This window comes from Carcharhinus amblyrhynchos, chromosome 8 (genome assembly GCF_965287045.1).
Source record: "Carcharhinus amblyrhynchos chromosome 8, sCarAmb.v2.hapA, whole genome shotgun sequence".
Classification (NCBI taxonomy): Eukaryota; Metazoa; Chordata; class Chondrichthyes; order Carcharhiniformes; family Carcharhinidae; genus Carcharhinus; species Carcharhinus amblyrhynchos.
This window is the reverse complement of record NC_137331.1, coordinates 126,951,761-126,969,007: the sequence shown is the minus strand read 5'-3', so window position 1 is coordinate 126,969,007 and position 17,247 is coordinate 126,951,761. Positions and strand designations below refer to the sequence as shown.

The 17,247-nt window shown below is 44.5% G+C and overlaps 1 protein-coding gene across 5 annotated transcripts in view; it reads right to left on the bottom strand.

Annotated features, from left to right (window-relative positions):
* agap3 (ArfGAP with GTPase domain, ankyrin repeat and PH domain 3) overlaps positions 1-17,247 on the bottom strand; it is a 715,466-nt gene that overhangs the window by 247,730 nt on the left and 450,489 nt on the right. Inside the window, exon 10 of one of the 5 annotated variants that reach the window (XM_080194796.1) lies at positions 336-1,646. The exons of the other annotated variants lie outside the window; for them this stretch is intronic. Within the exon in view, the coding sequence (XP_080050922.1) occupies positions 1,617-1,646 (30 nt within the window). The 3' untranslated portion in view covers positions 336-1,616. Of the gene's footprint in view, positions 1-335; positions 1,647-17,247 lie in introns of those variants that run through there. 5 annotated transcript variants of the gene reach the window in all.

Here is a 17,247-nt window from a genome sequence, read left to right as displayed (position 1 = left end):
AAGGATGTGGAAGCATTGGAGAGAGTGCAGAGGAGATTTACCAGGATGCTGCCTAGTTTGGAGGGTAGGTCTTATGAGGAAAGGTTGAGGGAGCTGGGGATTTTCTCATTAGAGTGGAGGAGGATGAGAGGCGACTTAATAGAGGTTTATAAGATGATGAGAGGGATAGATAGAGTGGATGTTCAGAGACTATTTTCTCGGGTGGATGTAGCTGTTACCAGGGAGCATAATTATAAGGTTCATGGTGGGAGATATAGGAGGGATGTTCGAGGTAGATTCTTCACTCAGAGAGTGGTTGGGGTGTGGAATGCACTGCCTTCCAGTGATAGTGGAGTTGGACACTTTAGGAACTTTCAAGCGGTTATTGGATAGGCACGTGGATAGAGAGTGTGATAGCTTGATCTTGGATTTGGACATAGCTCAGCACAACACTGAGGGCCAAAGGGCCTGTACTGTGCTGTAATGTTCTATGTTTCTATGTTTCTATTATGAGGGGCATGGTGGATAGGGAGCAGCTGTTCCCCTTAGTTGGAAAATCAGTTACAAGCAGACATGAGTTAAAAGTGAGGGGTGGAAGGTTTAGGGGGGATTTGAGGAAAACCTTTTATTCCCAGAGGGTGGTGAGGGTCTGGAATGCACTGCCTGGGAGGGTGGTGAAGGTGGGATGCCTCACATCCTTTAAAACGTACCTTGATGAGTACTTGGCACATCATAACATTCAGGGCTATGGGCCAAGTGCTGGCAAGTGGGGTTAGTTGGGAGGTTAGAGCTTTTCATGTATTGGTGCAAACTTGAAGGGCCAAAGGGCCTCTTCTGCAGTGTAAAATTCTGAGATTCTGAGTTGTCAAGTAAAGAGAGAGGAGAGAGTTGAAAGTATTTTCCTTCCATTTGAATAATCCAAATTACTGAGAGATATGATGGAAGTGTTTCACAAATGAAATAATGGGACATGGGAGAAAGATTCAGAACAGAGGCTGTGAGGAACCTCCTCACACAGAATGTGTAGGGAGGCTCCAGAGTTAGTGCTTGAAGCAAAGGTTTGGCCAACATCTTTAAGTAGTTTGAGGAGGTGAACAATAAAGTGTTGAAGGAAAATGGGACAGGGAAGATAAACGGTGATTCAGTCAGTAGCTTGCACAGAGATTAATCAGCACTATGGTTGGGCCAAATTGCCTGCATGAGTTGTAACTTGATGTATTCAGGGCAAAGCTTGGTTATCTCTCATAGACGGAGCAAAGTTTTGGTGTGGGGCAGAGAAGAGTCATTAAATCAATTATACAGAGGAAATGAGACAATAAAATGAATCTGTGCTTTCACCTCAGCAAGCTAATCTCACACTATGTTCACCTTCTCAGTAGCCACCATATTTTATTATTTGTTTTCTGGATTACGATTGGCCTTATTTCATATTCCCTCAAACACCTCTCTGTCCCCCTCCCAGCTCAGCACGTTGAAGATCACTAGCCAAGAGAATGCAGACATGTTATGGTGATCAGTAACCACTCCTTCGATCATACCTTCTGCCAAGTGTAGCGTTCTGATTGGCTGAACGCTGCACTTTCAACTACGATTGAGGATGCCTCGGCACAACTGAGGAGACCCTCAAACAACAAGCCTCAGCAATGGCGCCAAATCGCCAACGAAGCCTACAGGAAAATAACGGGAAAAGAAAAAAGCATGATAAATTTCTGGGGGAGAAAAATGATAAGGTATGATCGAAGAGTAATAATGAATGGATGGCAATGTGTATTGTAACAGGCAATACACGGCAAATCGAGGACCTGACCCAAAGATCTCATCCTGAAACTTTCCGATTCCTGCTAAAGAACAGGCAGCCACCCAATTTTGCTCCAGTAATAAGAGTTGTAAAAACCTTTGACTCCAGCTTAGAGCTTTAAACATTTGCATTCCAGACTGTAGCAATGTAGCTGAGTGATGGAAATGGAACCCATTGGAGAACTGGCAGTGGACAATCTTCCTCAGAATTAAAAACATTCAGATCAGATCGAAGAGTCTGTGCTTCAATTGTGTTATTACAGCCTTTCTTTTACAATACAATATTTCCCCACCCCCACAAGTCTCTAGTTCTTGTGTATACACTATTCTATGTGGTCTTTACTCACTTATGTCGCCTTTGTCCTCAGACAACACCTTGCTTCTACTCTACCTGACTGCATTCCTTAACTCCCAACCTACTGCCATCCCCTTTCCTAGTCTTCTATCTAACTCCAAACTCGTCCTCTATGTTGAAGCAGCACCAACTCTGGAGAACATCAGCCAATTTGACCTTCCACTGGGCAGTTCAGTGCCTCATCTCTTTCCTCCCTCCCTCCCGCCAATGGCTAAACCCTTTTACTCCAAAATCCAAACTTGAACTTTACTCTCAAATCCCAGTGTTTTTGAGTCCAGATTCCCTCCCGATCCAAGTCTTAAGACTGACATTTTTCCCATTGTACCTCACCTCAGTGGACCATTTTCAAATGATGTTTGCCTGTTTAAGTTTAAAGTTTATTTATTAGAGTCACAAGTAGGCATTACTGCAATGAAGTTACTGTGCAAATTATTTACTGTTATAGTTGGTTAACTCGCTTTCTTACCTTCCTCATTAAAATCCATCTTATTTCACACACCCTGACCGAATTCTCTGACCTCACCCGGGCCTGGGATTCTCCAGTCCCACTGCAGTGAATGGAGATTTGGCTGAGCGCCAGATTCTCCATTCTCGCTGGCAGTCGTACTGGGGCATCCAACATTGGAAAATTCTGGCCCCTGTTCTAAACAATTGTCTTCTGTTTTACAGTTTAATTCTCAAATATACTGTTACAGCTACATCTATACTTGCATGTCCGACCCAACTCCTTCCATCAGTAAATTACTCCCTGTTGCTGTTCAGTGACTTTGAAATCTACGCCCCCTTTCAATTTACTTAACCCAAAACTAGAGACGCAGTTCTCGCTTCCAATTTTTTTCCTTTCCTACTCCTGAAACACTGTTTTCCTGCTGGGTGCAGTTCTGTGGAGAACAGGCATCCCGAGTATCCCAGTGAAATGGACACAATTTAGTCATGATCCTTAACAGCTAGCGTTGGCAGGATTGGTGGGGAGTATCACAATCCAGCCACACACAATCCTGTCCTCAACTGAAAGGCACACAAAAATTCCCAATTGTGGAGTCACCTGTAGAGCAGTTAAAATCTCACCACTGTAGCCCACAAGAGGACTCTTCATTTCAGAAGCTAACAGAAGTCATGACTTTCCATTAGTACTGTATCCCCACCTCATCACCTTGTTATAAGGCACCACTTCTACTCTCCACACTGCATCCTGACTCTAATGTCCCAACCCAGAGATTCTCTTCTCTTCACAGTTCCTTCCCAATTTAAAACCTCCCAACTCTCCATCACCAAACTGTAAAACCATGATCTCCACTCTCTCTTCCCAGTGCCATGATCTGTAAACCCTACACTGGGGTTTAACTTTGCCCTTTGAACCTTACAACCCCCTTGTTGTCCCCTGATCAGCTAGATTCCCTCTCCCACCCCTCTTTCCAAGCCAAACTGTTCTTCATGATTCCCATCTAAAGTTTCACCTTTAAACCACAGCTGGGCTTTCCAATTCTACATATTGCTCCATGGTCAAATTTCCCTTCTCGTTCTTCAACACCAATTCAACTGACACCATTAACTCTGCTCTCCCCATGAAGAACTAATTCCTTCCCATTCCCTTGCCCTGAACCACCTGCCTTTTCAAATTTTGACAGTCATGTTATCATCCTGTGGGTAGGCAGGCCAGCTCCATACCAGCTATAAATAGACATTTTCAACCTTCTCTCAACCATACATTTTGATTTCTAGATTTGAGTTCTGTTTTTTACGCACGACATCCGTACTGGCAAATCTCTCCTCACTACAACCATTTCTAGATGTTTACTCATCATGCCTACACTAACTGTGCTTGTGGAGCTATGACTAACATGAGCTATGTCCAACATTTTTGATTATTTAAGTAATAAGTTATTGAAGTCAATTTTCCAAAAGTATAAATGACTGAATTGGAATTCTCCAAAGGGGCTGGGTAACAGGCTCCAGTTATCTGTCTGACAGTAATGTTTACTGTTAGACTGACGTGAACTGTTACCCTAAACATGGAAACAGAATCACACAGCACAGATAATGAAAAGGAAGCATCACACACTCTGTCTAGCTAACAAAATGCTTATACTTCCAGCTTTCAATGGCATGATCCATTTTGAACAGAAAAACATCAAGACAGCATACTGACTGAAAATGGTGCGATAATGTAACGGAAACAGGATGAATGAAGAGCAGCAAGCCAGAGCCATTGAAGCCAGTTGTCATCCAGATTATCTGATCTCTTCTAGCAGAAGGACTGCTTTGTTGAAAATAAAATTGCCATCGTTACAACAATTGTGAGGATCATTCTAAGACTGATTCTAGTGTGAGATTTATTCAGTACTGGTGAAGTGAAAGTGAATACTTTCCAGAGGACTGGAGGACACTGAAATACTGCAGCTCTCCCTGGTATCATTTAGCACTGCCTCCAGCTTCAGAATGGCTCCTTTTGGTCATTTACACGCTGGCCTCTGAGAGGGTGCCTGCCACATTACTGTGAAGGGGTCGTGTGGAGTGTTGTGCCTGGATGGTGCACGGCTGAAATGACCCAGCGCCAAAGCTCCTGCCTACAATGCAAGGCTCTAATTAACAACATTAAGAGTGATTCCTGACACTATGCGGTGATTGTTTTGTACTGTACACAAGCTGGCAAGAGAGCAACAGAAATCATATTCCTGAGAATGGTGGATGGGGAACGAGGCAGGAATAATGAGAGAACGCTACCAGGAAGGGGAAAAGGTTGAACGAACAGAACGAAAAGCTGCTCCAGCCTGACTTAGCAATCCCAATCTTCACACCAAAACCACTGCAAATATTTAGTTCTATTTATTTATGATACTTATTATGAAGGTTATTTTTGAATCTGCTACAGGTTCCTTTCAGGCATCGTTCTCCACATCAGTGCTGTTCACTGTGTAGATAAATTTCATCTCCCTTTCGGTACTTTGTCCACACTGCTTTCTGAGCATTCTCCCAGTGGAAACTCCTCATTCACTCCACTGAATTTTGAACATTGCTGTTCAATCAGCTCTTAACCTCCCCTACTCTAACATAAACTATTCCAGTCTCTATAGATTAACAGAAGTCTCTCACACCATTCTCACAAATCTCGTCTGCGCCATCTCCAAGGCATCCTTTCACCTGGAACTGGACATAATACTCAGCTGAGGTGAACCAGTATTCTTCTGAGGTTTAGCGAAAGTTCTTTATTTATATACTCTGGGCCTCTCAGCTAATTTTTTATAAACAGCCCTCCGTAAGCCTTTCCCTCCTTATACACTTGCTAACCCACCTTCATGATCACCTCCTCAGCTCAAAGATGTGCAGGTTAGGTGGATTGGCCATGGGAAATGTGCGGGGTTACAGGGACAAAGCAAAGTGGAAGGCCCGGAACGTTCTTGAAGCAGTGCAGACTCAATGGGCCAAATGGCCTCTTCTGCACTGTAGGGATTCTATGGTTCTTGTATCGTTTAAGCATCAGCACCACTGCCCCATGTCCCAAAAAGACAATTTCTAATCACTTGCTTGCATCTGTCATCACCTACATCTACCTGCCCTTTCCATTCTCACTAACTTTATTATCTGTTTTGAGAAATAAATCTCCCCCAAACCGCTCAAACTGTGATTTCACACTCCCAGCTGCTGAGTTTTCCCATTTTCCCACAATATTTGGCAGCAGTTAATATGCTCAATTACTCCCTTTCCCTGGTGAGCCTTCTACATTCTCCCACCCAGTCACTCATCTTACACAGAGAGTAATGGGTGTCTGGATTTCACTGCTGGGGGAGGTAGTGGAAGCAGATACGATAGTGACTTTTAAGGGGCGCCTTGGCAAATACATGAATAGGATGGGATTAGAGGGATATGGTCCCCGGAAGGAGAGGGGGTTTTAGTTAAGTTGGGCAGCATGGTCGGTGCAGGCTTGGAGGGCTGAAGGGCCTGTTCCTGTGTTGTAATTTTCTTTGTTCTTTGATGTACCTGAATCTTCAGTTCCTCAAATTGCACTTGCACCGTGTGCAGTTTCTACAGTCATCGATTGACAGACTCAGAGCACCCCTCAACTAAATCAATGACTCTCTCAGGATCATGCTGGAATGCAGAGATAACCACTGACGTCTCTCCTACACTGTCCGCTGTCTCCTTAAACAATAACAGTTACATAGTAGTCATAATTTAATAAAACACCCCAAAGAGCTTTATAAAACAAGGTATGACAAGAAGCCACATTTATATTTATTCTTTCACACAATCTGTGCATCATTGGCTCGGCTAATTTTGTGATTTACTTATCACTGTACCCCAATACATGTGAAATAATAAATCAATTCAATATTGCCTAACTCTGATTGCCCTCAAGATAGTGGTGGTTGTGTGCCACCTTTTTGAACCACTGAAATCCCTGTGGCGTAGGAACACTCACTGTTAGGGAGTTGAATCCAGGATTTTGACCCAGTCACAGTGAAGGAACCGCAATATATTTTCAAGTCAGGATGGTGAGTGGCTTGGAAGGGAACTTGCAAGTGGTGGAGTTCCCAGGCATCTGTCCCCCTTGTCCTTTTCTTTTGTTCATTCATGGGACATGGGTATCGCTGGGTAAGCCAGCCTAGTTATCCTTTGAGGGCAGTTGAGAGTCAACTACATTGCCGTGGGTCTGGAGTCACATGTAAGGCAGACCAGAAAAGGACAGCAGATTTCCTTTCCTAAAGGGGGTTAGTGAATCAGATGGGTTTTTACGACAATCAACAATGGTTTCAGGATCATCAGTAGATTCTTAATTCCAGATTTTTTTATTGAATTCAGATTCCACCATCTGCCATGGTGGGATTCGAACCCGGGTTCCCAGAGCGTTAGCTGAGTTTCTGGATTAATAGTCTAACAATAATACCACTGGGCCATCACATCACAAGGCCATCTAAATGGTAATGGTTGTGGGTTTGGAAGGTGCTGCCTACAGTGTATCTGCTGCCATTGTGCACCAGTGGTGGTAGGAATGAATGTTGGTTGCAGTGGATGGTGCACCAATCAAGTGGGTTGTTTTGTCCTGGGTGGTGTTGAGATTCTAGAGTGGTTTTGGAGCTGCATTCATCTAGACAAAATGGAGAGTATTCCATGACACTCCAGACTTGTGGATGGTGGACAGACTTTGGGAAATCAGTTGATGAGTTACTCGGTACAGGATTCCCAGCCTCTGAGAGGAGATCTCATTGAGACGTATAAGATGATGAATGGGATGGATAGGATAGAGGTGGAAAGACTCTTCCCGCTCAAAAAAGACAATAGGACTAGGGGGCACAGCCTCAAGATAAAAGGAGGGCGGTTTAGAACGGAGTTGAGGAGGAAATTCTTCACTCAAAGGGTGGTGAATCTCTGGAATTCTCTGCCCGTTGAAGTGGTGGAGGCTGCCTCGCTAAATATTTTTAAGACGCGGGTTGATGGGTTTTTGATAAGAGAGGGGATTAAGGGTTATGGGGAGAGGGCGGGAATGTGGAACTGAGCAGCGACAGATCAGCCATGATCTTATTGAATGGCGGGGGCAGGCTCGAAGGGCTGGATGGCCTACTCCTGCTCCTATTTCTTATGTTCTTATATTATGATGTGCTTTAGTTGCCACAGTATTTATGTTGGCGGTCCAGTTCAGTTTCTGCTCAATTGTAACCCCCAGGATGTTGATAGTGAGAGATTCAGCAATTGTAATGCCATTGAATGTCAAGGGGAGATGGTTAGGTTGTCTCTTGCTGGAGATGGTCTGTAAGAAAATGTTGTTTATTTGGAACTGACACAGTGATAAGATAGAAATTAAAGTTGTTTTCTTTCATTTTTTAACTATAGTTCAACTCTTACTGGTTAAGCTGCTTCATTCTGTTAGAGTTACATTTAAACTGCGTTTTTAAATTGAGGTTTATAAGACGCTGAGAGGGATAGATAGAGTGGACGTGCAGAGACTATTTCCTCCAGCAGATGTAGCTGTTACTAGGGGGCATAACTATAAGGTTCATGGTGGGAGATATAGGAGGGATGTCCGAGGTAGATTCTTTACTCAAAGTGGTTGGGGTGTGGAATGTACTGCCTGCTGTGATAGTGGAGTCGGACACTTTCGGAACTTTCGAGCAGTTATTGGATAGAACACACCAGAATAATAGGGAGTGGGATAGCTTGATCTTGGGTTCGGACATAGCTCGGCACAACACTGAAGGCTGAAGGGCCTGTACTGTGCTGTACTGTTCTATGTTCTACCCTAATTAGTCACAAAATTAATCCTGGAACAAAGCATCCTGTCATCACACACATACAAAGAGAAACATTATTGGGGGCTAATCTAGCTTCATAGAATAAATCCCTACAATGAAGAAGAAGGCCATTTGGCCCATTGAGTCTGCACTGACCACAATTCCACATAGGCCCTATCCCCATAGCGCCACATATTTACCCCATTAATCACCCTGGCACTAAGTGGCAATTTAGCATGGCCAATCAATCTAACCTGCACATCTTTCAGACTATGGGAGGAAACTGGAGCACCCAGAGGAAACCCATGCAGACACAGGGAGAACATGAAAACTCCACACAGACATGACCCAAGACAGAACTGAACCCAGGACCCTGGCGCTGTGAGGCAGCAGTGCTAATCACCCTAATGTAACTTGGGATTCTGGTCCAGTACCCTACCCACAGGGAGGAGGACAATGTCAACAGCCAGGGGACTGAGTTTAGAAAGGGCCCAAAAACAATGGCTTCAGTATTTCCAATATTTAATTGGAGGGCACTTCTCCTCAGCCAGTGCTGAGATGTTAATTAAACGGTCTGATAACTTGGTAACGACGAAGAGGTCGAGAGAGGTGGTGACTATCTCCCTTCACGTCTGGCTCTAGCAACAGATGCAAACACTTCACAGAATGCTTATACATGGAATAGAGTCTAAAGATCATCCATTCAACTACCTGGACTGCTTCCCTCCTTTCCACTTGATTCCCAAATCTCTGCCAAGGCTTACACTGACTTCAGACTGATCCTGTGGTCATCTTGACCTTTCTTATATATCTGCCTCTCCCTTTAAAAGTTCAGCTTGTCCATTCCTTGCTCCATTAATTCTATTCCCACTAACCTGTTGAGTTACCAGCTTCTTTTCTTGAGTCCCAGTATTGTAGGTGATTCTCTCTTCTCAGGTACACCACTTTAAATACATATTGCAACCTCCCTTCAGCAAAAAAATACAACCATCAAACTCTCTGCCCTTGAAAATTATCCCCAAACTCCCTTTCCTACATTCTTGAACCAAAAGACCATAAGAACTGTGAGCAGGAGCAGGGCAATCAGCCCATCAATCCTGCTCCATCGTTCACTAAAATCAAAGATGATCTGATTGCGACTGAAATGACATCTGCCTGTCTATCCGCCAACATCATCCACCAATTTGTAGATCAAACACCTATGTAACTCGGCCTTGAATATATTCAATGAGCCAGCCTCCACTGCTTCTTGGACAAGACAATCCCAAACACTAACAACTCCGACAGAAGAAATTCCTCCTCATATCTGTCTAAAATGGGAGACCATTTATTTTAAACTGTGATCCCTAGTTCAGAATTTCCCATTGGAGTCTGTGGCAACTAGGGGATTTTCACAGTAACTGCATTGCAGTGTTAATGTAAGCCTACTTGTGACTCTGATAAATAAATATATCCTCTCAGTATTTACCATGTTCATGATGTAGAGTAATTGAACCCAACATCGTGGGTTCAATTCCTGTCCTGGTTGAGATTATTCTTGAACGCCCCGCCTTCTCAACCTTGCCCCTCACCTGAGGTGCGGTGACCCTCCGGTTAAATCACCACCAGTCAGCTCTCCCCTTCAAAAGACAGAGTAGCCGATGCTTATGTGACTCTATACAGTTACACTGTGAGACCAGGATCCTGAATCTCAATAAAGGTAACTATGACAATATGAGACATAAAGACATGAATTGGCCTTGATGGACTGGGAAACATTATTGAAAGTAAAGACAGTGAACAGGCAATGGCACGCATTTAAAGAACAATAGATGAATTCCAGAAGTTGCTTATTCCTGTTTGCCGCAGGAGTGGTAAGGGAATTGTGGCCAAACCATGGCTTACAAAGGCAATTAGAGAGAGTATCAGATTCAAGGAAGAAACATACAAATTGGCCAGAAAAAGCAACAGGCCTGAGGATTAGGAGCAGTTTAAAATTCAGCAAAGGAGGGCCAAGGAATTGATTAAGAGAGGAAACATGGAGTATGAAAGTAAACTAATAGGAACATAAAAACTGATTGGAGAAGTATCTATAGGCATGTAAACAGAAGATTGACAAAAACAAATGTAGGTCCCTTACAGACAGAAACAGGAGAATTTATAATGGGGAATAAAGAAATTGACAAGGGATTAAATTTGTACTTTGCTTCAATTTTCACAAAGGAAGACATGAATAATGTGCCAGAAGTGCTGATAAGAATAAGTTTCTACGAGGACCTAAAAGTAACCAGTATAGAAATGATTTAGATAAATCTCCAGGGCCTTCATCCCAGAATGAAGTGGCCATGAAAATTCCTTGGACTCTGGACTGGTTCCTACAGATTGGAGGGTAGCTAATGTAAGCTCGCTATTCAAAAGGAAGATAGAGAGAAAACAGGGAACTATAGACCAGTGAGCCTAACGTCAGTACTGGGGAAGTTGCTGGAATCCATTATCAAGGATTAGCATTTGTAAGGCAGTGGTATAATCAGACAAAGTCAGCATGGATTTACAAAAGGGAAATCATACTTGACGAATCTATTGGAATTTTTTGAGGATGTAACTAGTCGAGTTGATTGAGGAGAACCAGTGGGTGTAGTTTATTTAGACTTTCAGAGGCTTTTGGCAAGGTCTCACATAACAAACTACTGTGTAAAATTAAAGCACATGGGATTGCAGGTAATGTCTTGAGATGGATAGAAAGCTAGTTAGCAGATAGGAAGCAAAGAGTTGGCATAAATGGGTCTTTATCTGATTGGCAGTCAGTGACTAGTGGAGTTCCGCGGGAATCTGTGCTGGGACCCCCAACTGTTCACATTATATATTAATGACTTGGAAGAGGGAACTGAATGTATTATCTCCAAATTTGCGGATAACAAAGAACAAAAAACAACACAAAGTTGATACAAAGTTGGGTGGGAGGGTGAGCTGTGAGGATGCAGAGATGCTTCAGTGTGATTTGGACAGGCTGAGTGTGTGGGTATCTGCATGGCAGATGCAGTATAATGTGGATAAATGTGAGGTTATCCATTTTGGAAGCAATAATAGGAAGACAGATTACTACTTGAATGGGTGTAAATTTAGAGAGGTGGATACTCAGAGTCCTTAGAGTCCTTTCAGTCACTGAAAGTAAGCGTGCAGGTACAGCAGGCTGTAAAGAAAGCAAATGGTATGTTGGCCTTCATAGCAAAAGGCTTTGAGTATAGGTATAGGGATGTTTTGCTGCAATTGTACAGGGTGTCGGTGAGACCACACCTGGGGTATTGTGTGCAGTTTTGGTCTCCTTATCTGAGGAAGGATGTCCTTGCTGTAGAGGGAGCACAGTGAAGGTTTACCAGGCTGATTCCTGGGGTGGCAGGTCTGTCATATGAGGAGAGACTAAGTTGGTTAGGATTATATTCACTGGAGTTTAGAAGAGTGAGAGGGGATCTGATAGAAACTTATAAAATTCTAACAGGGTTAGACAGGGTAGATTCAGAAAGAATACCCCCAGTGGTGGGGGCATCCAGAACTAGAACAGAAAACATAGAACAGTACAGCACAGGAACAGGGCCTTCGGCCCACCAAGTCCGTACCGATCAAGATGCCCCAACTAAACTAAAACCGTACGCACTTACGGAATCCGTATCCTTCCATTCCCATCCTATTCACATGTTCGTCTAGTTGCCCCTTAAGTACTGCTATCACACCTACTCCCACGATCTCACCTAACAACACGTTCCAGACATTCACCACCCTCTGTGTAAAAAAACTTGCCTCACACATCTCCTCTAAACTTTTCTCCACGCAACTTAAACCTCTGTCCCCTAGTTCTTGACTTTTCTACCCTAGGGAAGAGCATCTGATTATTCACTCTGTCCATGCCCCTCATAATCTTGTAGACTTCTATCAAGTCACCCCTCAACCTCCATCATTCCAGTGAGAACAAACCAAGTTTCTCCAACCTTCCCTTATAGCTAATACACTCCAAGCCAGGCAACATCCCGGTAAGTCTTTTCTGTACCCTCTCCAAAGCATCCACATCCTTCAGCTGGTGTGGCGACCAGAAGTGTACACAATATTCCAAATGAGGCCTAATTAAAGTTCTGTACAGCTGCAGTACGACCTGCCAATTTTTATACTCAACGCCCTGATTGATGAAGGCAAGCACCCTGCATTGCCACTTTCAGTGATTGGTGGACACCTACTCACAGATCTGCCTGTCAATACCCCCAAAGGTTCTATCATTTATTGTATAATTCCTACATGCATTGGACCTTCCAAATGCATTATCTCACGTTTGTCCGGATTAAACTCCATTTGCCATTCCTCCACCCAAGTCTCCAACCAGTCTACATCTTGCTGTATCCTCTGACAATCCTCTTCACTATCCACAGCTCCACCAATTTTTGTGTCGTCTGCAAACTTACTAATCACACCATCTATATTTCCCTCCATATAAACAAGAGAGGTCCCAGAACTGATCCCTGTGGAACACCGCTAGTCACATCTTCAACTCAGGAAACACCCTTTCACTGCTACCCTCCATCTTCTGTGGCCAAGCCAGTTCTGTATCCATCTTGCTAGTTCTTCTCTGATCCAGAGTAACTTTACCTTCTGCACCAGTCTGCCATGAGGTCCCTTGTTAAAGGCTTTAGTGAAGACCACATATACACTGTCACTAGGGGTCACAGTTTGAGGATAAGGGGTAAACCTTTTAGAACTGAGGTGAGGAGAAATTTCTTCAACCAGAGAGTGGTGAGTGTGTGGAATTCACTCCCACAGAATGTAGTTGAGGCCAAAACGTTGTATGATTTCAAGATGAAATTAGATATAGTTCTTGGGGCTAAAGGGATCGAGGGGGGCGAAGGGGATCAGGATATTGAATTGATGATCAGCCATGATCAAAATGAATGGTATAGCAGGCTGGAAGGGTCGAATGATCTACTCCATCTACTTTCTATGTTTCTATGAATCATCCTTATCCTGAATAAACAGTGGCTCTGTACAGATACACAGTGAGTGACCCTTGAAACTTGGTTTGTTCTCACTGGAACAAGAGAGTTGAGGGAAGTCTATAAGATTATGAGAGGCATGGACAGAGTGGATAGTCAGAAGCTTTTTCCCAGGGTGGAAGAGTCAATTACTAGGGGGACACAGGTTTAAGGTGCGAGGGGCGAGGTTTAAAGGAGATGTACGAGGCAGATTTTCTTACACAGAGGATGATAGGTGCCCGGAACTTGCTGCCAGGAGGTAGTGGAAGCAGATACGGTAGTAACTTTTAAGGGGCATCTTGACAAATACATGAATAGGATGGGAATAGAGGGATATGGTCCCCAGAAGGGTAGGGGGTTTTAGTTAAGTCGGGCAGTATGGTCGGTGCAGGCTTGGAGGGCCGAAGAGCCTGTTCCTGTGCTGTAATTTTCTTTGTTGTACCATGCTGCATAAACAGTGACTCTGTCCAGTTACACAGTGAGTGTTCCTTACCCTGACTCTGTACAGTTATGGACAGCACGACAGCGCAGTGTTTAGCACTGCTGCCTCACTGCGCCAGTGATCCGGGTTCGACACCCAGCTTGGGTAGCTGTCTGTGTGGAGTCTGCATGTTCTCCCTGTGTCTGTGTGGGTTTTCTCTGGGTTCTCCAGTTTCCTCTCACAATCTGGAAGACGTGCTGGTTAGGTGCATTAGCCGTGCTAAATTCTCCCTCAGTGTACCCAAATAGGTGCCAGAGTGTAGCAACTTGGGGATTTTCACAGTAACTTCATTGCACTGTTAATGTAAGCCTACATGTGACACTAATAAACTTTTAAACTTTAAACTTTACACAGTGAGTGATTCTTACCCTGAATGGCTACGCTGCAAACTTAAAAACCAAACATTTAACCACCGACAGTTGGTGCATAATGTCACCCACTAGTAGCTGAACTACACTCTATCCTCGTCCTTTCTACATTTCTCTTGACAAATGAGGGAAGTTACAATTCAGGATGGCATACACCTAGCTCACAGTGTCAACCTCACCGGGAACTCCCCAATTCCCCCATCTTAAAACAGGTGGCTATCACAGGAGCAACTTTTCTTCTGAGTTTCATTGTGGGCCAGGTGGACTGAAAACCCCCAATTCAGAGAAACCCACAGGCAGTGATAGAGTCAGCAGGAGAGAGATTAGAGCAGAGGGACTGATGCAGGAAGCTGGTCAACACTTGAACCTCTGGTTTGTAAGTTGCGCAGAGCATGAACAGCGGTCTAAAGTGGTTCTGCTCCGGATGGCAGGGCTGAGGAGTTTCACTGAAAAGACTGAACTCTTCAAAGCTGAATCAAAACTCAGCTCTTCATTTCCAGAGGCCAGGAGCTGAAGCAATTACTGAAAATGTTCTGGCCCAAGATCTGGAGAGGAGGCTGCAGCAAGAATGCGTGTGTAATGCCAGAGGACAGAGTTGGCAGTGCTGGTAAAGACAGGGTGAAGTGATCCAAGCTCTTCCATTCTGTTTGTCCACACTGGAGGCACAAGCCTGACCTTGGGGCCTCCCATCGTGGTGAGGAGACGCACGGCTTCAGATTTCTACACAGCTTGATGGTGATGGTGATGGCGGTGAAGGTGATTGCGATGGCGATGGTGCTTGCCCACGCTCACCCTCAGGATGTTGCAGAACAGCATGCCCTGTGTGAGCATCAACCTCTCACTCTGCCACCAACACGATGGAAACACTGCTTCCAGCAAACACCTCTGACCGCGAACAACAAGACACAAACACATTGAAAGCATTGCGTGCAGGCTGAGAGATCCGAATGTGCAGAGACTCTATCCCACCACGTCTGGCTGAGATAGGAGGGCTTGGTTTTTTTTTTGAGATACAAAAACATTTACAAATGTAGAAAGATGTTGATACACAGACAGACAAGATTTCAAGCTCTCGTTTCACCACCACCCAGCGAGAGAAATGCTGCAAGTTAGTTGAAATATGGTCACTCAGAAAAGTACAAACAGTTAGCAATGGAACAGCCGCAACAAGCTGGCAAACTGACCACACTCTCACATGAAAAGAAATCAAAACTTGCATTGTCAACAAATCAAATTAAAATACAAAATCAATGAAAAGAAAGGAGATGTGGAGGCAATTCTGAAGCTGCCTAGTTCCTTCAGTACAACATCTCATATTCATTTAACCGAGAGGTGCAGTTACTGCCTTCCCTTGCTTCCCATCACTCTTGTTTCATACCACAGGTAACAGGTCTGAGGACAATGTGGCTTTCAGCAGGCAACACAGTAAATCATTCCCGACTCGAATGCAATGCTCACAATAATGGCTCCAAGACACACCACTCACATATATTCCACATGCTATAAACAAGCCTGTACATACACCACATGCTTATAAACATGCTCATACATGCATCATGCACAATTATAAATACACTCATATATACACGTTATAACCATGTTTATCATACACGCATGCTATAAACACACTGATGCATACACCACACGTTATTAACATGTTCACGCACACACCAAGGATACAAAGTGCTTCGATAGGAAAGGTATAAGGGAAGGTGGGGTCACACTCGTATTGGGAAGATGTGGGATGAAATTTTCCGCACCCTCCCCACGGCTGGTTTGGTGCCAGCAATTTGCCAGCAGTGGAATCTTCTGGTCCTCTTGTTGTCAATGGGGTTTCCCATGGTATGCAGCGCTCACCGCTGGAAAAACCACGGCTGGGATTCGTTGTCAGGGAGACTGGAAAATCCTGCCAGCTGGAACGGCCTGAACATTGTGGCCATACTGTCGGAAGATGGTGTGCCCGTTAGTGAGCAAACTCAGGATTCATGTGGTTAGAGTTGAGAAACAAGAAAGGATATGAACCTGCTACAAGGGTCTCATCCTGGCCTGCAAATACAGACAGGGATGGAGGGAGGGAGGAAGTGGGGGAGGGAGGGAGGGACAGATGGAGAGGGGCAAGTCAACTGGGAAGTCAGAAATGTGCAAGAACTATAAAGTGGTGATTCTGGAAGATTTGAATTACCCAAATATCAATGGGGATAACATTAGAGTGAAGGTTAGAGAAGCTGAGGAACTTCTGAAATGTGTTGAGAATAACGTTGTTGTCAGTATGATCTGGGCCAATGGGGAGGATGTGGAGCAAGTGCCTGAGACAGAACATTTGAATGGGAGTGACTGTATCATAGCCATTAGGCTGGTAATGCAAGGAACAATCCCAAGTGGAATTTTTAAATGGGACGAGGATTAATTTCAATCGGACGAGAAGGTATCCCAGCAGAGTAAAACAGAACCAGGAAATATGGGCAGAATCTTACTGACAAATAGCAGAGGGGGTGACCTTCCCAAAACCATTCAAGTGCTGACTGAGCACAAAAATGGGATAGAGTTGCACTGATTTTGTGGACAAGCTCCAAGTCACAATTATACAGCATTCAGTAAAAAAAAACCCAGATGTGATCCTCGCCAGTAGGAGGTGGGGCAGCGACTATTTTAGGGTGCTATTGCGAAGGCAATGGGAGGGGGTGTCGACATCCGGGGCAACGGAGGTAGGCTGCGGGAGGACAATGTCCGGTGGTGGTGGTGGTGGCGGGGGGGCAATATCTGAGTAACAGGGGTGAGCTGGGGGAGGGAAATTTCGGGGGGGTGGGGGTGGGGGAGGGTGATGTCCAGGAAGGTGGGGAGGTAGGGAGGAGGGAGCGATGTCCAGGAAGGTGGGGGGAGCCCATCACAGACAGCAATCACCAATGGGTTCCCATGTCCATGGATAGGGGAAGTGACAGGATAGCTGCCAGGAAACTGGTGCAATGGCACCCCTAGAGTTCAGCAATTAACTACACACCCAGATTAGGCCCCACACCCTCCCTCTGCTGGCGGGAATCACACTTTTGTT